We start from the raw sequence: 25,384 nt of genomic DNA, 5'->3' as shown, positions 1-25,384 counted from the left end.
TAATTCAAAAAGAATGTTTTTATTCAGATCAGATATTGTAATATGATGCATTTTACCGTGTATATAATTATTTGTATTTATATTTGTACATATAGGACATAAGCTACTGAGGAATACATACATACAGTCGACATAGAAAAATAGCAGTATTGGCACAGATGATAGAGAATTTACTTTCATGTTCAACATTCAGCCACAAAATGTTTCACATTGGGTTCAGACACGTGGAGGATGCTCCTGCAGTCGAATCACATCTCTGCCCAACACACACACACACACACACACACACACACACACACACACACACACACACACACACACACACACACACACACACACACACACATTATGCACGAACAGGACTTCCAGTAAAGGGCAATCAAATACAAAAAGGTTCAAGTCAGCTAGTTTTGAAGGTTGACAGCACTTGCAGGGATTTACGGATCACCTCTGGATTCACTTTACTACAGCAGAATAAATGTACAGAATGATGTAAAACAAAAAAGGTTTTTTTTGTTGGGTTTTTTGTTCTTTACCATGCAGCCATTCTTCTCTTTTCCTCTCAATTCAAAACATGTATTTGCCCCTTGAAAGGGGACAAATTCAGTAGCACAAACACTCATTCGGCCTGTCGATTCTGGCTGACCCCGTTAAGCAAACGGGACCTTAAACGCAAACAAGCCAAATCCTCATCCGACACACGAGGTGTGTTTGCGTGCCGAGGGAAGGGTGCAGGGGTTTTGGGAATGATGCATTATGGAGGGCGGCTCCTGCAGATTGCTTACACAGCTCTGCTCACTGGGAATGTTCTGCACGCCCTGAAGGAGCCCATTTGATGAGAGTCAATCACAGCGACACTCTGCTTAGCGTGCAGCCGCACGGCTGCCGCTTCACAGCAAAACAAGAGAGCAATTTGGGATGTCACCTTTTGTACTCTGAAGACGTCGCCTGAATGGCTGAGACAGACAATCACTGTCACTTTCTGGGCAGCATGCCCGTCATTTCCAAAGATTCAATGTATGGACGGACTAATGGACAAGAACGGAAAAAGAAAAAGAAACATGGTCACACCAGCGGAGGTTGTCGTTAAAGTGCACTTGCCATCAAATCAGTGCAAAGGTCAATCTTTCAATTTCTACATAAATATACAGTAGGTGCAAAACACTGCTAACCATTAGTATTCTGATGGATGGCACATTGATTAGAACAAAGATCATGGATATACATGTTCTTCATGTTGCTCATAAATGTAGCAGCAAGGGTTGTGGAGAGCAATGATGGGGGGGGGGGATCACATTTATCTGAATTAGCCAAACAAATTCACAGGACAGTGTTTGCTACTCTTCCCTGCTATCATCATGCCTGGTGTTGTAGGATTTTGGGGGGGGCAAAATCAACCAGTGTCCCAGAAAACAAGCAATGTCACCCTGATTAACAGCTTTGAGGAGAGAAAACAAAGACAGGAACTGAAATTACAGACACGGTGGTTCTGGAGAAAGTATTCACGGACAATTTTAAACGGCTCGCAAACATTAGAGGTACACAATATTCACTTCCCCCAAACTGTACTAAAGACACGGATTAGCAGAAACTACACACAACAGCGTGTAAAAATTTGGATTATCTCATAGATGATCCAAATAATTATTTGGCTGTGTAGCTAAAGTGTTAATTAGATATCAGGACGTTAATAAGAATTTATATAAACAAGATAGTTTGTTGGTTACTGTATTAAAGTGGTATTCCTCCTTTAAAAAAAAAAGTCAATCTGCACAAATGCTAACATGTAATAGCGACCGTGACGCAGTTATAGCTCTGTAGAGCAAAACTTAAAATGCTAACTTTCACAAATGCTGGACTGGCTACAGGAAACATTCTCCATTTTTAAATTTAAAAGCTATTTTCCATATTTTCTTCATTTCAAAGCCACAAACGTTAGAATTCTGCCACACCGCTTCTGCAGTGCTCCCCCTGCCGGTCATTTTTTGGTAAACTCGTTCGTATAATTATGATTCTGAATGGAACGCTACGTTGGTCAACACTGCTGCCGCCGCTGCTGCCGTTTAGCTTATAAGCACTTTTCCATTCGATAGACTCGACAAAGAGAAGATACACATTTAGATGACAGACACTTTGGACACACAAAGGATAAAAAATAAATCATTTCAACGATATAGTCATTTCTGTATAAAGGAACATCTATATTTTATACAAAATACTTCATGTACAATCAGGGGGATGAATGTTAAGCATCTATTGCCTTAAAGACTATCATCAGTAAAACGCTTGAAAGACTCGGTAACTGTGGCGTAAAACCGACTCTAAAGGGAAAAGAGTTAAATGCTTTTGACCACAATTAGCATTTGTTAGTGCTCCAGCTGAGAGGTTATTTGTAAGGCCAACAAAACATCTACAATTAATCCTCTGATAGATGTCTTGTGTTGCATTTCTATGCGGTTTCAACAGTCGCAAAATCTTTGACCCCCAGCTGCTAACAAGCCTAATGAACACGCCTCCCATACTGCTGAGTATATACATCCAGTGGACTGTACAAGGTTCTCCACGTCAGCTCCATCAGCAGGTCCGCTCCTGTCATCCTGCAGGAGTAGCACCTTTTATTTGAAGTAGTTGAGTCCCGCAACCAAGAAGAACTTTTCCAGGAAGAGCTCAGAGTCCAAGACGGCGATGTGGGCGGCGCGGCCGATGAGGGTGTTGGCCGTGTTGGGCAGGGCGTGGAACACGTTCTGGCGGATCAGCCGGCACTCTCTGGCCTCCACAAGAGGCTGCAGCAGATTGTTGATCATCTCGGTGTAAACGGGCCCTTCGGGGACAAAAGTATGGGATCCAAATGAGATGAATTTTAAACCCTTTCACAGGTAAACCGTATCTACGGGATCTACTTTTTTGACATTGAGATGTGCTGCTTGAGAGATCCGTATATGTGGGGTTAGATGCACCATGGTCATTATTTCAGGAGTTAAGAGGGAAAAGGACCCTACATCGAGTAAAAAAATGACCTTTTTAATCTTCCAGTCAAGCATCTGCCTTTGCAGACATCCTTAATTGACAGAATCTTTTCTTGTACCTGTGGTCCTGTCTTTGAGAGCCGTTTTACACATCTCGATTCTGGCAGAGTGGAAGGGGACGTATCGGTCTTGAGGAGATGCCACCAGCACCACGTTTTTGAAGAACTGGAGCCCTGAAAAGAGGCAAAACATAGACTTTACCGTGTAGACATGAGACAGAGGAGGACAGGGAAGAGATGGGAAATGGCTGTGGAGCACAAAGTATAATCACATAGAACAATGACATGTTTGATATGATAAAACAGCTTTTTTCCCTCAAGTGCTCCTGTCACTGGGCTTTTAACAGAGAGCACTTTTGGGTTTTCAATGACAGGGTTTGGATCATTTTGTCAGCCTGCTACAGTGTTGCAGGGAGGGCCAAAAAAGCATTTTCAGGCTTATCTCCTTCAAGCCTGTTTGACAAACGGCTGCTTTGTTCCACTCACACGGTGGGGAGGCCCCTCACAGGCCGCCGTTTGAGTGTTAGTGCGCTGACTCGTTGGAAAATTTCACACGCTGAGAGAAAAGACGGCAACATTTGCCTGAATGTTTGATTAGGCTAGCTTTTAAGAAGCGGTACCTGGTTTCTGACTCAGGTGATAGAGGAAGGTTTTCCTGGGATCCACGTGATCTCTGAAGGTGAGCTGCAGCAAGGATCCGGATTTTTTCAGCTTCTGCATCAACCACAGGCCTGATCAACACAAACACACCGTGCTGTCAGACAAACGACGGGTCCAAGAGAGTCTGAAAACTTCCCTTTGCCCCAGGTTTACCTGTGCTGACCAGCGCGCTGTTGTTGTACAGCGTTCCCAGGTGTGGCCCCGACAGCGAGAGGAAAGTGTGCAGTTTGGGAAGATAGCAGCGGAAGCGCGGCCTCGTCAACACCGAGCGTATGATGATGTTCCCCAGGGAATGGCCAATGAAGCTGTAAGTAGAGGAAGAACCATTTTATACATAAAGTTGAGCCGTTTTCAACAAAAATTGGGTTTAGGAGGGGAAAATGAGCTAATATGTTGATATTTAAACCTTCTCAAAGGCAATGACAACTTAACGATGCTAACATTAAATACATGCCATATAAATTTAACCGTGTCCTCCCAGCAGAGCTAAGTATTTAATTTATGAAGTTCTGTCTGTCAGTTACTTTAATTACCCTCCTCTGGCAGCCAAATCTGAAATCCCTCACGTCGGCTCCATCTAATCTGTTTCCTATTAAAACAAATATTCAAGACACAGAGAAAGAGCAGATGCTGCCGCGGCACTCCATTGCTTTTGTCTCGCATCTGCATCCTCTGGAGACTGTGCAACCATATAGAAAGTTAAAGAACAAAAAGAATAAACTGGCACTTTGGGGGCAATTAGGCAGGAAGATGAATAGCTTAATTTAATCAGAAGCAACATGCTGCTGCAGGAGGATGCGCGGTATCCTGAGTCAAAGTCGGGAGCTCATCAGCCTGCTATGATCAGAGCTGAGAGCTTGTGGGGAAACAAGGCCGGGTACTGGAGCCTGAGATGGTGACAAGACTCTGCTGCCATCTACTGACCAAAGTCCATGCTAACAGGTGAACGCGATCAAGGTCAATATAAAGAAGAGCGGGATAGTAAAGCAGAGCATCTGACCTCATCCGACCAATGGTGAGGTTGTAGAGCTGGATGTGCTGAATGATCTCGTCCAGCAGTCTGTCAGTCATGGTGTCAAAGTCTGCGAACGTGTCGGTCTGCAGAGAAACAGACCAAAAGAAATGTGGAGAAGTCATTCCAGGCAGTCTGGAACCACTTCCAGGTAATGTAGATGGGCGCTTTATCGATTGTTCTCATCGCTGTCATCTACACTTACCTGGTTTCTTTCAGACATGAGGAAGTCCAGCCGGGACCCTGGTAGCCCTAACTCAATGAAGGTCTTCACCAGCCGGAGGTCTGCACTGTTTCCTGGAAACAGAGAAGAAGAACTCTGAGCCTCTGTAGTGGACTTAGAAACCGCTGAAGAGACTCCCGGAGGCTCATGAGCTACACTGCAGGTGTGTTTAACAGCAGAGAGATCCTCACCGTCCAGGCCGTGGACACACACCACCAGGTGAATGCCATCATCAAACTCTTCGTCGTCTTCCTCGGGGGGGAAATATGGAAAATCAGATGCCAGGAGCGGAAGGTCGCTGTACAAGCCGGCCTGGAAGCTCAGCTGTTTGAACAGCTCCTCCTTTGCTTTGTAGAAACTGGAGAGGAAAGAAGGTGGAAATGAAGTGAGATTACAGCGCGTGAGTCACAGTTCCAGGCCCGAGAGCCGTCTTAGCTGCTAGTTGATCTATTTCACACTGATGAGCTGGATGGATTAGACACAAAAGTCCTGCAGACTTTCAAGTGTCATCCCAGAGGTTTAGTCCCTCCTGACACACTGCCAGGTTACAGAATTTTGGCGAGGAGTTAAAACAAATCCGATTTCAGCTCTTACACCCTCGGCAAACGTGGATTTGCCTACACTCTTTGATGCGCCTGAACACACTCGGGGAGCGTTTTCACCTCTGCTTGACTTCCTGCACTTCAGATGTGCCCTGACTGTGTTCAGGCTTACAGGATGTGTCAAGAACCTCCAATCTCCCCTTCATAACCTCACACTGGCCCAGTTTCATTGGCTAGATTATAATTTCACTCCTGCAGGTAGATTAAAGATGTTGGAAGTTAACTGAAATTGGTTATTATGTCAGCTTTGACAAGAAAAGTTTAGGCATTTAGTGTAACAGCGTGAGTAGAAAAATGCTAATTTGTAGCACGAAAGCTTAAGAAACCTCACAGCATTTTTGTAAGAGACACGCCAAATATTTTATAAACATCTCTTCTGTTTTTACTTCCTGTTTGGGGGTTAAAATGGCTGCTTCATCAACTCACTTTAGCATCCTTTCATTGGTGGCATCGTCCATGTTGAGGGGACTGAGCGACGATGAGGAAATGATGCCAAAGGAGCCGAGGGGCTGATGGGTGATTGGTGAGGTAGCCTGGCGAGGGGACAGTCCACTGATGGATGGAGAGTCTCTCAGAACAGAGGAAAAGGGCAGACAGGTGGGGGCACAGGACACTGACATGTTGACCATCTCCACCATCTTCTTATTCACGAAGGCCAGACCCGAGTTGGGGATCTTTGAGGGTTTAGCCTGACAGTCTAGTGGCTCTTTCTCACTGGCTGAGACCCCGTTGAGGTCTGCGGGCGGCGTCCTGTCATCAAGCACTAACCCTGTAAGGTCGCAGGGCCTCTCTGTGGTGCTGGTGGTCCTGTTGGGTGGGTCACCGGGACACTCGACCTCTGACAGCTCCAGAGGAGGTCGGGAGGTATCCAGGTGGCCCTGCTCATGAGGCGGCTCAGTCTGCTGGAAACCTTGGGACTCATCTCCAGCCTCACTGGAGCTTTTACGCACATGTGGATTGTTTCCACGGCTGCAGGGCGCGGCTTCCGTTTCAACAAAATGCACACGCTCCACTGGGGAACTGGCTCCACTGGTGCGTGTCTGCTGGCTCATATTCTCCCCCCGGCTGCCAATAATGGCTCCTTCCTTCACATGAGGGCTTTCTGTGGACTCCAGTAAAAGCGGGACTTCAGAGGCACCGCTCAACCGCAATGCGCTGTCGGGAGCCTCTGGCCGGTCCTGCGAAGGGGCCGGCATCTCAGAGGCAGCAGCATCATTGACAACGCGGCGTGTGGTTGAACCTGAATCAGCAAAAGATGGCGGATCGAAGTCGTCGTTTGGCAAAGAGCAGCTGATGTTACATGAATCCTGGTGCTGTGTGAAGCTCTTGCCGTTCGTGTCATGGTTGAGAAGCACGCGGTCGTCCGCGGCGTCTTCGGGGCTGCTTATCTGTGGCGCGGACACCGACTTGGTCAGTTTGCTGAGCTGCCTCTGCTGCTGATCCTCCTCGTACGGGAGCGAGCTGATGGAAGTCAGCGACGCCTGTATGCCTGCGCTCGGGAGGCTTCCGTTGCTCTCCATCTGCAGGCCCTCCAGAGAGGTGCGATGAACCGGGCGGCGGCTCTCTACCTGCTGACGGATCTCCAGTTCGCTGGAAAAGTCTTGAGGCGGCTGGGCTCGCAGGGCAGCGTCCAGAGGCCACGCCACCGAGCTGGGCTCGCTCTCAATACCTGAGTCAGAAATAACCGAGGATGAGCGCTTCATCCCCTTGCAGCCCGGCAGGCCTCCTCGACGGGCGTTCTCTCTCTGGGGATCGCAGACGAGTGGAGATGTCGGCGGATGCAGGCAGGCAGCAGGTAGACCGAGGAGAGGAACGTCCTCATTCGCTTCATTCGTGCAATGATCTAATGGCGCGGCTTTAGCGGACGCCTCCCTTCTGCTGCTGTCTCCCGTGGCGTCCTCTTTTACCTCTGTCCTGTTGGATTCACTTAAGTGACCGTTACAGTTCTGGTCAGCCACTCTTTCCAGTTTCTCTGGTTCTTTCAGGTTTGGAACCTCCGACGGACCGGCGCCGGTCGTTCCAATGTCCGAGCTGGTTCTACTCTGCTCTGCTATGAGCGAGACGTAGGTGGGCAGATCTATGCACTCCTCATTGTCTGAGGGACCCTGGGGTACTGCTGGTGATTTGGCATCCTGGTTTCTGTCAGGAGGGAGGACAGGCTCCGAGCCGGTCTGCCCGTCACTGATTGGCACATGTGACATCCAATCTGGAGATAGAAAGACAAACCAGCTCTGGTGAACCCCCAAAACACGTGAAGAGATCAAACACATTGCACCACGTGCACTACCTGTCTGAGGACACTCGACGTATCTGTCCTCAAAGATGATGGGCAGACTGGTCCAGTCCCCATCAATGTCCAGGCACTCGACGGGTAAAGGAGGCATCTTGGTCAGGTAGTCTGAACTCCGCACCTCTGCAGCTATCTGGCCGTGCCTGTTGATCCTGAGTCAGCAGAATATTGTTATTTTCAGGGTTCCTTCTATACCAGTAATATTCTTCTTCTGTTAAGATGTCACTTACAGTTCCTCCTGGAAAGTTAGAGATATCTCTTTGGGGTGTTCGGTGAAGAAGTATGCCTCAGAGAACCTCCTGACCTGGTGTTTCCACAAACAGACATGAATTCCGTTAGCTTTTTTATTCCCCAACAAACGTAAGTAACCCAGGTGGTGTCCCTGATGTTTCCAATGTTTCCCAGGGCATGCTTGCCAACCACAAGATGTGCTTACAGATATCACCGTAAGGCCAGGTTACATCACCGTAAGCTCCTGATTGGTGCTTCAGATCTTTAAGATCCAAATCCTTCTGCTCGATGACGCAACCAATGTTCTTCTCTGACTCTCGTTGGAAGAGATCTTCCAAAGTCAGCCACTAACCAGCGGGAACGCCAGCCGCGGTGCATTCAAACGCCGCAGTAATTACAGAATATACGCTAATTGATATTGTGACTCTGCTGGTGGGAGGAAGCATGACGGAATCCCCTCGGGGGAGCAGCAGCCAAAGCAAACATGTTCATTATTTTCACACAACTAGCCCTGAGAGCTACTCTACAGTGAAGCACATGTTCACATTATACAGCTCAGCGACGAGATAAAGAAAATTGCATTTGGGCTTGTATTAATTTCCCAAGTGTGTGTTGCATCATTACCTCACTAAGTTCTTAGTCATACTCAAAAGTGAAAGATTGTGTCCTTATCACAGATGTCATCAATGCTATAGTCCTTAGAGAGTTACACACGGAGCTGGAAGGAGCAGCCGTTATAAAATTATTCTATATTTATTGATATGTTTCAGTTTAGTGTGGGCGTCAGAGATGCAGCTGGCTAAATTTAAGGATGTGACACTGTTGGAACACAGCCGCTGCTGCCGGCGTGTGGCTCTCACCCTGAGCGTGTGGTGCTCCTGGGCCAGGTAGGACAGGATGTGGGGGTTGAGCAGAGCAGCCTCAAGGAAGCGGCTCCACAGTGCTGCCAGCTGGGTGCAGAGCTGGCTCACGTCCCTGCTGATCTGCTCCGCCACCTTCTCGTGGTCTTCCTGCAGCTGATGAAAGGTGAGAGGGGAGAAAAAAGATGAAGCAGTCAGTGAACGCATCCACTTTGACCATCTGCCCTGTGCTATTCCAAGATCTGCTCCACCAACACAAAGTCTACGGTGGGCCTGAGCTGCTTCTCTTCAAAAAAAGATACAACAACGCTTTATTCATCAGTCCATCAACCCACACTGTTCTCTGGAAGAAAACCCAGGTAGGAGAGTCCCAACTGAGTCAATTCAAAAACTTGCTGTTCGCCTTTAGAACTTGAGGAAAACATTTTAGGAGGTAGAGTGAAAAGTTGCTGGATTACATGCGGATTATAAACCCAATTGCTACTATCATCAAACCAGTGTAAACAACCCCGTCCTATGAGCGGCCACCCGGGCCGAGTTTTCTGTCTTACTGGATAGAAATGAGTTTTCACCCTTCCCAGTTTCCCAGTTTTAATTTCTACCCAGTAGGATGTATCAGCAGCAGGGAGGGCATGTTTTCCTCCCAAAAACATACCTGTAACGCAGCAGTGAGCTGATTGAGAGTTTCGTCTACAGGCAATGCCTCTGTGGAAAAACAGGTAACATGTAAATATGAGTGCAAAGCCTCTAAACACGGTGTGAAGACAGATGATTGTGTTTTCCATCCTGTCCCACCTGACTCTAAGGGCGCCTGCAGGAGCTGTGGGATTTCCTTCATCAGGGCCGTGTGGTAGGTGTGAAGACCTCTGTGTGCCACCAGCAGGAGGCGACACAGCCTTCGGTGCCACGTGTGAGCTCTCTGCAGGCAGTTCTCACTGGGCACGTAAAAGCTTCCCTGCAGAGAAGGAGACAAAAAAGTGAATCATCAGCCTGTATGTAGGTCAGCAGTCATGTCCGCTGTAATAACTGACATGCACCCACGGTATACTTTCATTTTACAGGCTGCCGATCGCAGGGAGACGCTTGGCTATGTGAGAAATTCATGAGAAGTCCTCAGAAAGATCAAATGGCCCGTAAACGCAGCTTGTTGGGGGCTGTAAAACCAGATCAGTCATGCAAGGAGGCATGAAGGGGATGCAATGCATCCTTGTTATGACCTCTTAAAAGTTCGCAATGATGCGACCCGATCCAGATGCTAAACGAATGCTAAAACTAGCCACAATGCCAAAAATGAGGAAGCTGAATTTGTCACGGGGCTCTGTTACTGTCACCAATGCCCACAGTCTCGATGCAGAAGTGTGTTTCTGCTTGGCTAACTTGAAACTCTCCACACAAACGAGCACGATTTCACGCCACAGGTGCAACCAGGCCTGGCGAGTTCTTCCTAGGATGTGTCGGTAGCGCCAGCAGGGCTAGCGGAGCTTCAGAAAGGCACGGTTCACTCCTCTATCTGTGGATGTGCTGTCATTGGCCTGGAGCGAGCGCCGCTCCGACCCTATCATCATACCTGCGTGTGCTCTGTAATTGCAGGAGACCCCAACCAGGAAGGAACATCTGTAAGTTTACTCATAATTCTCCCATGTGAAGAAATGAAGGGCAGAGGAAAGAAATTCCTATTTGTCAGTATGAACTAGTTATTAGTCCGTCGCCTGGGATAAGCTCCAAGTCTTCTCACATGTTCCGGGTCACCTTTAGAGTGTGTGGTTTGATCTTTAGGTCCCTGCTGTGGAACACCAACCGCTGTGGGATCAGCTCTTTCCCTCCTTCCTCTGGGACACAACAGGAAAGTAAATCCACAGTGTGCGGAACACAGTTAGGGGAGGAAATCAGAGAGCGAGAAAGGCCTGGAAATGTGGCCCAGCCGTGAGTGAAGCGCTTTGAATAAACGGCAGCGGCGTTCTGCGGATTTCACCTGCAGCCAGGGAGTACGTGGCGCTTGTGAGCAGAACTCATTACCGTGATCAAACGAAACCCCCCCGCCTGGCTAAACACACAGCTTATTAAAGCGCCCAGCCAGGGGTGCTGGGTAAAAGCAAGGACGGGGAGGGGAGGGGGGGGCTACGCTGCCGGAGTGCTCATTAGGATTTACAGAGGTCTGCAGGACTTTAAACAGCAAACGGAAAGTTAAATTAATTCTTTGTGATCACAATTAGGCGACTATTTTGTTGTCATCTGTTGTCACCATGACTGGGTGTTGAAAATGAGCATCAAGCATCAAGGGGGCGTGACAAGTTTTGACCGTTTCCAGGGAGATCCTTGATCCCGTTATGGTCCGGTCCCAAAATGAGGTCAAATCAGATACTAAGAAAACTTACACGCAAAGTAGGAAAAAAGCCTAAAACTGAGTGATGAATAAGGCAGAGCTGCTTCGTTCCTCGGACCTGGGTCAAAGCCAAGCTGATTGCACCGTAGCCTGGATCAGAACTCAGTCCAACACGTCCTTAACCCGAGAGCACTTCTGCCCGATAGCTTGGCATTCAGCACCAGCCCACAGGGAACACCCGGGCCAAATGGGGACAATACGTTCAGCAGCCTGGTGGGACAAAATGGCCTCTCGCTGTCCGCAGAGCCGAGGGGCCACTGGCTGAAGTACCTCAGAGATGACGGGCTTGCAGTAGCCTGCGCCAAACACAAGGTTGTCTACAGTCATGGCAGACGGGTCGGCGGCGCTCTCCGGCGAGCCCTTTCCCAGCCAGGAGCCCTTCCCGCTTCGTGCAAAGCTGCAGTGAGAACAGAAGCCACAGTTCCATTTTTTAAAGATTGAGCACAGGACTGAGGGGCAGAACACACATTCTGACATGACTTCAGAGGAAAATCATGATTAAAACCATAAAACTGCAAACATCTGCGCTAACGCTACCTGATTAGCGGCTGGTGTAAGGCAACCAGTGAGGCATGTATGGAGACAGAAATAACAGACAGGTGGAAGTAGTCAAACATGACCGGGACATGGTGGTGGAGGCCTCTCCGGGGGTGGAAGTGGAGGCTGAGGGTCCGGCTGCTGATCAGAGGAACAGTTGCTAACTCTGCCAGCCTGAAGAGGAGCAGGGAAGAGTTCAACAAATTAGACCTGCGTCTTTTTAAAGGATAAACAGATTAAATTTAAACCTTTTGAGCGACTGACTAGAGGTTAAAAGTGCGATCTGGTAAGTCAGTAAAGCAGAAACTAATCTTTACTGATCAGTGTAAAGAAAATAGAATCAGTAAAGGACAATCTCCCTTCCTGTCTAGCAGAGAGCCTCGTTACAACACATTAAACACACACGCTGCTCCTAAAGTGGACGCTGGGCCCATTTAACTTTACGGGTGCATGAGGAGGCGCTCATCAAACATTACAAACGGTCGTTATAGCTGATGAGAAAAGAGCAGAGAGGCACACACATCTGTTGTCAGTGCTTATATCAGAATTAGCTTATCATCACACCTTAATCGTGTTTTTAGCTCCCAGAAAGTGAAAATCAGGCCTGTTGAAAAAAATGTGACTCCAATTACAGGATTTGCATATCACAGAAAATGGAAAAACACTAACAGTTCCCTTTAAAATACTCAGGTTATGTCATAAATCTCAAATATGACTCAATTTAATGGGCTGTTGCAGTTCAGAAATGCCGTTACGTTCCACTAGGAGGCGCTGTGATCCCCAGGTTCAACCCTCTTCAACAACATCATTATTATAGAAATATAATGTTCTTCCATCTATGAATGAAGGTAAAAGAGGAGTGTTTTTCCTGAAATGCTGATCTATGCTTTGATGTAATGAGACCATCACATGACGGAAGAGCTCCATAACTCTTCCGAGAACTATAATCACACAGGTATGATAAAAACAGTGAAAACACACCAACACTGTTCTTAGCGCACACCAGTCTGAGCCTAATGGGACCCTTCGCCTTGTCTGCTAATGCAAAACAGCCGTCTGGATTTTGTGCTCGTCCCCATTAAAAACAGATCACAGTGACCTCATGTAATCGCCTGCACGACGGCGAGGATCAGCTGATCAGAGATGGCTGCGAGCTGACAAACTCACATAATGGCGCTGATTCATGCTCAGTTTGCATTGTCACACTTGCACTAAAGATGTACGGAGGAGAACGGCGAACACTGACTCACTCTCTCTCTCCACACACACACACACACACACACACACACACACACACACACACACACACACACACACACAAATACCTACTGCTGCTCGCTCTCAGTGAAATGAAGGTCCAGCTTCAGCTGAAAGTCCACTTCGCTCAGCGCCTCCTCCATCTGCAACAGTCACCAGTGTGCAGCGTTTAATGCATGAACAGTTTCTCTTGATACTGATCATAAGGTCTTACTAAACATTTTCATTTTAAAAGTAAGAGCAGCACTTGGGCTTTGGCCTCCTAGGAGGAAAATGCGATTCGACGGCGGCGGGAGGGTCGAACACCGTCGAGGCTGCATGCAAGAGGTCACGGAAGGATGATGAAGCTTTTTCCTTAAAAGGGATAATCCGAACCGTTCAGATGTGATTTATGTGTCGTAGATCCGTAGGGAGGGGCTAAAGTGGCGCCGCCCGCGGTTCCCAACCCAGTGTGACCAGCTCCATCTGCAATTCTGATCCAGCCCCTTCACAGTAGCTGAAGATGACATGTCTGTGATGTAGGATGATTAAAATATCTTTTAATCTCATGTAGATTGAGCAGGCCTGGATTACTCTCATGTTCAGAGGCCGTCCTGCCTCAGAGCATCACCGTCGACAAGGCTATTCAAACCTGAATGAAGCGAGAGGAGAAGAAGCCACTGGAGCCCTTTGAAGTTTCATTGTGCTGCTTTCCGAGGTGTTTATTACAGAAATGATAGTTTTTCCCGTCTTTGTCTTCCCAACCACGCAAACAAACTGATCCCTGCCGACGTCGATGTTCCGATTGATTAAACCAACGATACGTGTGTGTAGACACGAGGGAAACAAGAGGCTATTTTGGTCGGTGCTATCTGTGGCTGTGAGAGCCAGATAACCTCCACAAGGTTAATGAGTGGGGGGGTGGGGGGGGGGTCGTCTGGAGTGCTTTCGGCTGAAATTCAATATGTCCCAAAGCTGCACCGGCTCCGTACCTCCATCACATGCTTCCATATTTAATGAAATTCCCTGAAATTGCAGAGGCGAGCCAGAACATTCACATTCTGGCGGCGTCCTCCAGCGGCGATTCGGAGAGCGGCGGAGCGCGGCGATGTCGATGCCCCGGCTATCATATGGACCATTAGGTCTGAGCGGACGCCTCCACAACTGCCCCCTCCCCCACCCTGGCCTATCTCATCGTCAAAACGCTGCTGATGAATTTCAGCTCCGTCGGCCGCCGACAACGAAGCCAGGCTGGATTTCCAGGGTTGCGTGTGTGGACGAGACGTCGATAACTGTCCGGGGGGTTTACGTGCAGGTTCGTTTCAGTCGCACGCGGTTAATTCCAGGAGTCGCGGAGCTCAATAAGCCTCAGACACATTTGGTGTTTGTTAACGGCAAGGTCGCGTAGGTTCCTGCAGGTGGAGCAGCTTTGCCATCTCTTTAAAAGTGAACTGACTGGTTGGTCGCCATGGCCACCAGTAAGATGTAGCCTTTCAGATAATATCATGTATATGTTCAGCTAAACCTACAGGAAACACATCAATCTATCTCTCTGGTTGTTGTTAATTGTTGAAATATGTATGGGTAATGCCATTAGCCCTCTTTTTAAGCCCCTAGTTGGAAATATATTGATATGAAAAGCTTTATTATCCAGCAAATTCATCTTTATGTCACTGTCGCTCTGCTCTCATGGCCAACTCAATTTCCTCTTATCCAAAGGGCCTATTGTATCCAACGGATGGACAGTGAATGACCAAATGCATCTAGTCGTGGTCAGTACATCCACCTATTATACTGCTGTATTTATGGGAACTATCTTAACTGCATTAAACAGCCAGGACACAGATAAGCAGACAGAAAGAAAGCATTTGTTATCTTCTTCTCTTTTTCTCCCCCCTCCCCACTCAGCAACCAGTGTGCATGAGTTTGCGCGTGCAGAAACGCCTCCAGCGCGCCTGACTCACCCTTTCTCCATCGAGCAGCAGGTGGACTTTGAAGATCATGCAGTCGTTGACCGTGATTTCCTCGTTTCTGTAGAGGATCTGAAATATCCGGCTGAAGACGGCGCCGTCGTAAACCCCCGGCGAGCTGAAGCTGCATTCCTCTGATGAGGGACAAAAACAGACACGATGAGGTCGACTGATGCTCGTCAAAAAAGACATCCAGCTAATAGGTGTCTTAGATGGGTTAGCCCGCACTCTCCCATACGAGGACGGTTAGATACTAATCGATTTAATTGCTGATGCACAATTGTCCGATAAATTAACGAGAAGTTACGGGGGTGATTTTAGCTGATGAAAGCAACCAGCAATATAAGATGTCGTGTTTTGAGAGTGTTTTAACAGCTGATGTTAATGACAACAATGACTCAGCTCTGCTACATTTTAGCCTCTCTGACCTTCAGGTCACATGACTACATGTCATGACAGCCTTTTTATATCCAAAGATGCTCATTTCCAGTCTTTCGCTACTTTTCCGGGCCTGCTGTCCAGGCTTGGACGGGAGACAGGGCTGTAGTCCCGCTGTGAGGCATGAAAGGTCTCTGAACACCCCCCCCACTGGTGGCCCTGCTCTCCCCTGTGTCCTCGCTCTCTGCAGGTCTCCGTCTCACAACACTGTCGCTGATGTTCCCCAGCCAGAGCGATGGCTGTATGGGCGCAGGGCTGTAGTCAGATCTAAGTGGATCAGAGTCCATACTCCCTCCGAGGGTGGGCTCGGTGTAGACAGAATTCTATTTTCGTATTTGATAAATGTGATTTTATGTTATAATACTTTGTTCTGCGTTTATGATGCTGTGGTATTTTATTGAATAAAACGCTGGTCATTGTTGAAAGGTTTGAATAATGCTCTTTAAAACACGAGGAGGTTGAAGAAAGGCACTTGGTTCTTGCAATCTACACTATCACCACTAGGTGTCACTAAATCTGACATGTTTTACCTGTTTAAAAATTCATTAAAATGACAACATCTGCCTAGAAAATAAAGCATTTGCAGTTGACATTTTTAATGGTTGGATATTTATATTTCGCCTGTCCGGGGTTAACAAATAAGAAGATGTGGACTGAAATGTTGTTTAAATGTTGTAGGTTTAGCCACAGTCAGCCTGCGTTGGTAATAATCTGCTTATAGCCAGCGCACATCTGCCGTTGGTGTGTGTGTCTCACTCATGTCTTATAACCCACACATGCTGCACCCAACAGCTCTTGATATTCACGTGAGGGCCACGCTTTAGACATGTGATCCAGCCCTCCTCTCGCCATGTTGGTGAGCATGAATCAGCGTCATTAAAACCCTTCAGCTGAGTGCCTGATGCCATCCTTCACACACAATTCATTTGTCTGCAGGGCAGAGACAATTGAAATGTCAAGCATACTCTCTCAGCGAGGATGCAGCCAGGGCTTATTTCCTGTGTCTTTGTATGATGAGAGCATCGCCTCCCTGGCTACTGTTCAGGAGTCTGCCTGTGAGGTGCGCAGGCTTAAGATCTTGTGGAAAACGCTGCAGAGGGGGAGGGAAGCGAGGCCACCATCCAATTACAATATGGATATGATCCTCACTGCAATGTAGCCTGCTGCAGCGGCCGCTGCTTTTGCTGGGAAAAACCCAGGATTATCTGGCGGTGGACGCAGGGGAAACCTACAAAATTACATCTCAGACAGAAACAATTCAAAATCTCGACCATTCCATTGATATAATATCTGTTGTTGTTGATATATTTATTTTAAAGAGCAGCTTCTGCATTTGATTCGTCCTGAAATGGTAAACTTTGTCTCTCTCCCACCTGACGTCATTTAAAATCTGCACCTCCAGGATTCAGATTTCTAAATATAGGCTATCTACAGCAGCACTGCTAAGTAGCTATTTTTATCAGCTCCCTTGCCATCTATGATGTCCTGGCCATTTACCTTGAATCTTCTCCTGTGAACTAATGAGGAGTCCGAAATCATCTTTCGTTATGGTGCTCCTGCGACATTTTCACAAAGATCGCTCTCCAATGAAACCATTAAAAGTGATTTATTCCACCATAGTCACTGAGGCCGCAGGCTTTTAGTGATATTGATATAGTCATCAGTTCCACTGTCCTCACAAGATCAGTGGGCTCACTGGCAAGGACGGGTCCTCACATGTACGTGTAGATCAACACACTTATACACACAGAGCTTCAGTCATGATGGGCTAAAAATAGCCACTATTACTGTGAATCACTATTGTCAGTCTAACAGCTTCAGCTTTGTGAGAGATTCAGATCTGAACTTTGTGGCACAAGCTGCAGCCGACAGTTGACAGCATTCGTCACGTGTTTCGTGACCAACCGAAAGGGACATTTTTCCATTCAAACAATGGCAAAGGTGGCGTCGCGTTGTCCTGATAAGGAATTCTATGGTGAGAAGTCTGCAGTCAGAAAGCAATTAACGTTCTGTCTCGAATGCTTTGCTTTCAAAATCAGCTCTTTCTTTTGAGTCTGAGCACTGAAACTGCAGCTCTGAAATCCCTCATTATGGGAGGGGAGGAAAAACATTGGTCCTTTCGCAGATTATTTTCCACTAGTACCACACACACACACACACACACACACACACACGCACACACAGATCCCTGTACTTCTATCCTTCTGGGGACTTTCATAGACAGAATGCATTAGCCGGCCCATGACCACAATCATCCCAACTAAATGCTTAACCCTAAACCCAACTAAGCAAAAATGTCTTCACTTTGCTCGTAGAATGAGGATTTCACTATGTACCAAGTACAAGGACACACATACACTCGAGCTCAATTTCAAAGCGAAAATGACTGAGTGTGCAACAGCCAGTGTGATAAGGCAATGTGTTGCTCTCATTCTCCGAACGTCAAGTGTAACAGCAATAGAATCACTCACACAATAGAATCATTCACAGGAATTTACCCTCCGTCACGAATCATTTTTAGGGAAAACCTTATAACGACTTCTAAGTGCTGCAAAAGGAGTAAATCTGTGAGATCTGCAAAGCAAAGAGCATAAATATTCATATATATCACATCCTCGAGACAGCAGAACACGATGGTTCCAGGAATCAGCAGCATGCTCGCTGCTACCGTGGACTTTAGTGCCAAAAGCTCCGTGGAATTACTGTTTTCACACAGATTTAAACACCACGTTGGGGCGTTTGTGATCCAATTCCCAACGTAGGGTTTCTCACACTGAGACCTCTGTGGAAACGACACAACTGAGGATGCAGAAACCTGTTTAAACAAGATCTCACTCCCATGTCCGAATTCATCGATTTCTGACTGAAATGCAAATAATTTAAAAAAAGAATTGTCTTTTCTTACCTTACAACCAAATTCTGTACATTTTAAACTCTATATAATTGCGAGGGCTTCATAAACGTGGTAAATATTCCTTTAAAAATGTCCCAGGATACAAAGAATGATCAATGGCCACCGAATAAACCATTAGAGCAGATTTCTTCATTAGATTCATTCGCTGGCAATCATCAAATACACCTTTTATTGAATAAGTACCACAGTACTTCAGGGGAAGGTCTGTGGAAGAACCAGTCACATGACTGGGAGCATCAGCTGTTACCTGCGTTGTCATGAGTTGTCACCATCAACCTGTGAGGCACCCGAGGCGAAACCTTCAGTCCTGCCCGGATCTGGTAGAACCTGAGAGGCGGCAAAAACACAAGACGGCTGACGGGCTGATGAAGCAATGGGCTAAAACTTAAACAAACATTTCGTTATTTTTAATTAAGAACGCTGTTCCAGGTCTTCCTGGTCCTCCAACACTGAAGGAAAGGGGCGGGACAATGGCGGCCATCTTTCTTACCAGCTCGATCTAGAAAAGGGACGTTATAGTGTGCGTTCAAAGTGAACGCCGTTATCGTGGAGCGGAGGGCAGAGATTTACTCAACCTGTCCTGACGCCTTCAAGGGTTATTTACATGACATTCCCGACGTTAGGCAAGGGTGGGAAAAGGTCACGCTGACAGCTCGAGTCAACACGCCATTGTGTAAAAGCCCATCTTGGCTCTCTGGGGACGCGGCGCCGAGGTGGGGGGAGCGTGGCCGTGAACGCTGTCATCGCATCAGCATTTAAAGGCAGCGCTCCTGGAGAGCCGGGCTCGTCCAGGCCTCCCCGTAAAGGCGCCTAAAGCGCCGCGTTTTTCTGACGGCGCCGTTTATTTTCAACAAAAACGCAGCAAAGGATCCAGTGACCAGCAACTGCATTTGTAGGAAATTTCAATGACATATTAGAAGAATGGCACCGTAACTATAATGAAGCAAACTCTAACCACCACACGTGCAGGTCTGCGAGGCCGTGATCAAATCTTGATCAAATCAGAATTCTAATGCGATCCGTTTCAAAGCAACTCGTTGCTCGGTGGCACAACTCTGCCGACTCATTGGTTTGTGCAATTACACGAGCGTGTGGTGAAATACGTCCGTGTCCACGTGAGCTTCCCCTCTATCTTTTTTTTTTAAATCATGTTTTCTTATGTTTCAACCTAGCAACCAGTGAAAGCAAACATATTAGAGCACTCCAGCTGAAGGGATTACCATGATAAATCTGCTTCCAGCCCATCCCATTTGGGGAGGAAAATCATTTAGATAAAGCTGGAGTTCCAGCCAGCCGGAGGCCGGCCAGAGGTCTTAACATCCCTGTGGCAGCGCGGGAATATGGTTCTTTTTGTGTGGTATGATACACTTCATTTAATAAGCACATACTATATTATTTATTATCAACCTTTTATTTTGATCCTGCACATCACTTAACAGTCAGAACCTGTATAATGTAGCCACCAGTGCTAACTGATACAGCATTATTCTTTACACACATAAATAGAACCCATATTAATGAGGGAAAAACCCATTAAAATCAGCGTTAGCCTACTAAAAACTAGCAACTCTATAGCTGTAATGGCTGCCACATGACGGGTGACTCCACCTAGAATGCCCTCTTGCCAAACTAGCCTTTCTGCTAATCTAGCCTAGGTAATCTCTGTTGTTGGGAATGTACAGTGTGATAATGCTGACATCAACACACATTTGGCACAACTGTGCACCGTCTCATATGGAATGAAGGTGAAGCCCAAAAGTGGAAACGTCTTACCCGCGCTGAAAGAGATCCACATTGTGAAACTTGTGCAACTCCACAGAAAACTCCAGTGTTCCCTGTACTTCAGACATGATATGATCCCACTCATCACCTGTCAAACGAGAGGACATCGTGTAAGTGACAATCCAATCACAGAGCTGTCCACTGGAAAGATAAAATAGCTAAATAAATGAAAGGCGTTCCTTCTTTTGCTGACTCACGCGGCCCTCTGCGAGGAAGCAACCTGACTGAGGATTGCGCCTGACATTTTGCTTCGAGCAGCAGTCGCTGTCGCTGTTTAGGCCGAATCATTTAGCAGCGTAAGAGCGCGCTAATAAGGGATCTGCTGGGCCGCTTGCGTTCATCCTGCTGCTGTAAATGTCAGCCTCGTAGTTTGCTCACTTTCACCAACATCGTTAGCGGACTTTTCTGTGCCGTCGTACCATCAAACCTGAATTTCTATGGCGCTTAAAGTTTTTTTTGCTTTTCGACCGTTTTTTGAGCTGAAAACGTCTTTTGTGTCGTTGGCCTGAGGAAAGACAAACTGCAGCCTCGTGGTTTTCACCTCACCAAAGCGAAGGGGGACAAAACAAAGCCACTATTACCTCAGTACTGGTTTGGGAAGACAGAAATGAGCCCGATTAGCATAGCGCAGCTCAGGAGTAAGGTCACCAAAGGTTCTTTGAGAGGTGAACCTGAGCAGCAGAAAGAACCTTCACGCACAGCCGGTGAAACGTCCCGGTGTGACAGAGTTATTTGCTGCCCGTTTCGGGAAGAGCAGCTTCACTTTGCAGCCTGGTTGACGTTTTATTTGAGAGGAGCGGATTTATCAAAGCAGACTAATGTTTACTGAACTCCTCCACCGGCTGCAGCAGCTTCTCGTCGCGGCTGGTGTGAACCTTTTGATCGTTTGCTGCATTTTCTTCTGCGAGATTTCCTGTTTGTCTATCAGCTCCTCAGAACATGCAAAGTTTGGAGAAAGGTTGTGGAAAGGTCATCCAGAAGGGACGACTTTTAGAACATTAGCGTTTTTTTCCAGCTCTGTTGAGTTGTCTCGTGACATTCTGGAACTTCTGGAAGCAGGGTGAGAGGATACGTGAGGAACATCTCAAATGCGAGGATGTCTTATTGCTAACCCGACCTCTGACCTGGAGTTACGTGACGCCTGCTCGTCCACGCTGGAAGACGACCAGTCGACAGCAGACCGAATGAACGCTTCAGCCATGTTTGCATATTACATCCGGAGGTACCTTTGACAAACGCGCCCTCAAAATTTAATTAGTGGAATTGCTGCAAATGTGAGTTGTCGTTCCAGCTGGCAGGAAAAGGCTCCTCCACCTTGACTTTGGCTGATGGGATGTGTCATAAAAATCACTCCTGCCGTTGAGTTTCAGAGCAATCTGGACCAGGTCCTGCAGCTGCTGCAAACGTCCCGATGAGACGAGATGACGAGTGGGTTTTTTTTCATCTTCCTGCCAACCCTGCGGTAGCCGTGTGCCGGCGAGAGTCAACGCCGTTTCCTGACTGATTTAAAGGTCATTCGTTGTGTTCAACACGAACGGACCGAGCACGTGAAGGCAACATCTCCTTTTCATATACTTGGCTTTAGGATGCAATCTCTCTCTTTTAGGACCTTCCCGTGGGAATCATTGCACGCATAGAAGAGATGTAATATCTGTTTATTAAAAGCCTGGGTGAGCGCTTCATGCTGCGCTGTGACAGCTGCAGCGTCCCACCGTCTCCTACCCAGACACTCTCATGGCAGCACAGAACTTCTCATTTGCTGCTGCTGCACTTTGGCCAACTTTGCTGATGTGCTGCTGCGAATCATTGAACACTAATCATAACAAAACAACCATCTGCTGCTATGACTTTTTAATATGAGGCGCACGCAGGGACACTGTTCCTCTTTGGAGCCAGAAGCTTCAGTGATCCAAACAGGTTGAGGAGGAACAACTCCCACCCCCACCCCCTCCTGTCCCCTCCCACCCCCACACCGTCTACTGGACAAGATGAAGGGGCGTCATGGTGACGGTGAGTGAAGATGGAGGGGATTTGGCCAGATGTTTGGGTGTTGTCGTCTGCCTCCATGTGAAGGTGTGTGTGTGTGTGTGTGTGATAAATGTCTGGACATGAACCTGAGCTATTCTTATTAATGCTCACCTCCCCCAGCAGAACAGTTCAGCAGATCTTCCTCCACTAAGCTCAAAAAATAATCCCCTTCACCCTCATGGCGAAGCATTAAATTGTGCGTTTAAGGGGCCATTCACCAAAGCAGCGACACCACGTAATATCCGGGTCCTGGAAAAGGCCGAAATAAAGGGGAGGTTAGCAAGAACGGGGCTGTGACTTTGAGAGGATGCGACGGACTCCCTCGCTGGCTGCAGCTGAGATTGTCCTGCTCTTCTGTGGCATGTTGGAGCACAGCTAATAATGAATCTGCCCTTAGAGATCGCACAGGAATTACACTCCCAATCCGCCAGTAGTTTGTGTGAGGACTCCCATCTCCGTGGTTACGAGGTGTAATTTCCAAACTGGATTAGTTGACTAGAATTGGGTACAGCGGGTCTGGCAGTCAAGCAAGCTGCTGTTTTTGTTTTTCCCTGCTCTGATGAAGTGTTTACTGTCAGTCACATGGAGGGAGCTGCGTTACCATATCAACAGCCTTATTAAATGTAATCTCTTTAACCTTGAGTCCTTTTCCTTCTCATTTCGGCTCTTTCTGCAGCTACATTCGCTTGGAGCAGCAAAAAGGGGAAATCAAAAACTGCTATTGGACAGCGCAGGCTGTCTCCTGTTGGCTTCCATAGCAGGACGCTCAACACACGCATTCCCAGTTCGTCCTGCTGATTTTCCAGGATTATTACTGACTGGCTTTAATATTCAAGGGATTACTTGAACGTTTCCGTCGGCTTTATAACTTAGGAGTGCGGAGCGTCCTTAAGTGTAATTACTAAAGGACACAGGGTGACTGAGCCTCGACAAGAGTCGCAGCCCAGTAACATTTCAAGATAAACATTAAAAAAGAGGAAATATGGCATTAGAGTCCAGTCTTCCACCCTCAGTCCCGGCTGCCGGCACGTATTGGGCAGTCGGAGCTGTGATTGCTGGGATGTACGGCAAGGAGCTTCTCGTTTGCTCAGCTTCCACATGCACATGCAGACAACAGAAGCATCGGCAGGAAAGCGGTAAAGAAATGAAGGAGCCTCACCTCAGCATAGAGCCAGTGTTACCGTGACCGAGGCTTCGCTTCCAGTCCTGACGGAGTAAATCACGATGTTTATACCGCCGCTTCTTCTGCTGCTGCTGCTGTTGCCATGGTTATTCATCCAGACCCTGTATGTTCTGCAGCCCCCACCTCTCTCTCTCGCTCTCTCTCTCTTGCTCTCTCTCTCTCTTGCTCTCTCTCTCTCTCTCTGCTCTCTCTCTCTCTTGCTCTCTCTCTCTCTCTTGCTCTCTCTCTCTCTGCTCTCTCTCTCTCTCTCTCTCTCTCTCTCGACAGGGATTTCAATTTGGGAAAGTGCGCGTCTGTCTTGGAATCTGGTTCTGTGCTGATCCTCCAGGTCGTCCCTGTGTTTTGCAGACAAAACAAAGAAACACTGTGCAGTGTTATAAAGGGAATATTAACAGCCAGAAGTGTGTGCGAGCGTGTGTGCATGTGTGCGTGCGTGTGTGCCCTATAGCGTACAACCAGTGTGCAAGCTGACGTCACAGCCTGGCCCCTAAAAGCTGAAGTGCACCGTGAATTCCAGGATGAGATGAATGTACCACGTGACTGCTACAGTGCACATACATTTATGCTTTAATGTTAAGCATAAATGAATATATACCTGTTGTATATTCAGCATTCTTTGTACGACGGCTGGCGACGTTAGCGTTAAACCGTTTCCTGTTTTGAAGAAACAAACAACATGACGGGAAAGTCCTGCTGGTGACATCATCAAACAGGAAGTGACGCCCGTCGCCTCAACTTGAGACGTGAACTTTACAGTAATAACAGGTTAAAAGGAGAAGATGGTAAGCCAGGTAACAGCACTTCGTTGTGATTTTCAGTGTTGTGTGGCAATTAAAACAGTCATACAAGAGAAAATGCCTCCAAATATAAGAATAACAGTGCAAACACCATGAGCACGTGTGCATTTCTCTCCAGATATTCTGTTTGGGTGGATGGTTTTCAGCTGCCTGCTGTTAGAAACAAGGTTGATGAAGTGCTGAGGTGGGTTCAAAGCAATTAACCCGCAGTAAACGCTCCACGGAACTGAGATGAACTGATAGAAAGGCAACATTTCTGCTTTTCCTGAAATCGACGACAATGGATCCAGACAGAAATAGAAAACACCAGGAGCAGAGATGGAGCCCACTGCTGGGCTCCTCCCTTGGAATTAAAAGAAAATCCCAATGAATTGACGGCCAGATCGAACACGATGATCAAATAGGCGCGTTTGGGATTCCGAGGATGAACGTTTTGAGACAATATTTGCAGAGTAACAGTGAATAGACGGGAACTAACCCGGACATGCTTTTCCTGGCAGTCAGGTAGCGAAATTAACGCGCCATCTGTCCTGGTTAAACAACCCCGCACAGACTAATCACTGGTGCGACGGGGGAGGGGAGGATTATGTAACTGGGAATGGACAAAAATGCCCCTGACCCACCAACCGTTTACCTTGGTGTCTTTTACAGCCCTCGGCATGGTGCGGGAGGACGCTCCCAGCCTCATCTTCCCTTTTCTGGGACCCCAAAGTCGTTTGAAGCTCCTCTGACGCGGCGCTCTGCCATCAGCTCCAAGCACACTTGATTAAGAGAAAAGTGTTATTGATTTTTTTCTTTTCCTTTCAGATGATTGCTGAGTCCCAGAAAACCACAGAGTCTGTTGAAAAACCTGGAAGAAAATCCAAGGACGCCCGTCGGATTGCCCTGGCGACCCGGGGTTACATCTCACGGGGCCACAGCATCACTGCTGATATAACTGTTGTTCTTTGACAACTTTGGTTTCAGACAGAACGACCCCGAGGTTCCCAGAGTCGCGGCCTTCTGCCTCTGCTACTTCCTGTCGAGGGCAAAGAATTGTGGGAACTGATAGAGGGTGAGTGCAGCCCCCCGTCCTTCAGGGGAGCATCATGAGAGGGAGGTCTCTTACATTAGCGTTACTCCTCGCATCCTTTGTTGAAACGTTGTGGATCAGTGTGCTAGCTCCATGCTAACCTTTAGCCAAATGAGCTTGCAAAATAAATCTGTGCCCATG

The 25,384-nt window shown here is 47.4% G+C and overlaps 1 protein-coding gene across 2 annotated transcripts; it reads right to left on the bottom strand.

The window, feature by feature from the left end:
* Positions 1 to 23,533, bottom strand: fam135b (family with sequence similarity 135 member B). 2 transcript variants are annotated; one of them, XM_057020696.1, is made up of 21 exons: positions 23,351 to 23,533; positions 22,303 to 22,440; positions 20,155 to 20,251; positions 18,629 to 18,708; positions 15,024 to 15,163; positions 13,153 to 13,223; positions 11,824 to 11,997; positions 11,557 to 11,683; positions 9,699 to 9,858; positions 9,559 to 9,608; positions 8,904 to 9,059; positions 8,043 to 8,116; positions 7,810 to 7,964; positions 5,949 to 7,728; positions 5,112 to 5,278; positions 4,903 to 4,994; positions 4,686 to 4,783; positions 3,839 to 3,990; positions 3,646 to 3,756; positions 3,086 to 3,199; positions 1 to 2,821 (listed from the first exon to the last, which is right to left on the bottom strand). In XM_057020696.1, the coding sequence occupies exons 2-21, from the start codon at positions 22,379 to 22,381 to the stop codon at positions 2,616 to 2,618; spliced, it is 4,083 nt and encodes a 1,360-aa protein (XP_056876676.1). In that variant the 5' UTR covers positions 22,382 to 22,440; positions 23,351 to 23,533; the 3' UTR covers positions 1 to 2,615. The 2 variants fall into 2 exon arrangements, with proteins under 2 accessions (XP_056876676.1, XP_056876677.1); XM_057020697.1 differs by lacking the exon at positions 22,303 to 22,440 and having other exon boundaries at positions 23,351 to 23,532.
* Between the last annotated feature and the right edge of the window lie 1,851 nt (positions 23,534 to 25,384).

This window comes from Takifugu flavidus, chromosome 21 (genome assembly GCF_003711565.1).
Source record: "Takifugu flavidus isolate HTHZ2018 chromosome 21, ASM371156v2, whole genome shotgun sequence".
In the NCBI taxonomy this organism is placed as follows: domain Eukaryota; kingdom Metazoa; phylum Chordata; class Actinopteri; order Tetraodontiformes; family Tetraodontidae; genus Takifugu; species Takifugu flavidus.
Note: the sequence above shows the minus strand (reverse complement) of the source record. Positions and strands in the feature narration are given on the sequence as shown.

Excerpts from the sequence above, each read along its gene's own strand:
- fam135b (XM_057020696.1), bottom strand. The coding sequence starts at position 22,381 with ATGCTTCGCCATGAGGGTGAAGGGGATTATTTTTTGAGCTTAGTGGAG. Across the intron at positions 9,859-11,556 it reads GCAAGCCCGTCATCTCTGAG|GGAAGCTTTTACGTGCCCAG; the intron begins GTACTTCAGCCA and ends CCTTCTCTGCAG. Across the intron at positions 9,609-9,698 it reads GCAGGCGCCCTTAGAGTCAG|AGGCATTGCCTGTAGACGAA; the intron begins GTGGGACAGGAT and ends GTTTTTCCACAG.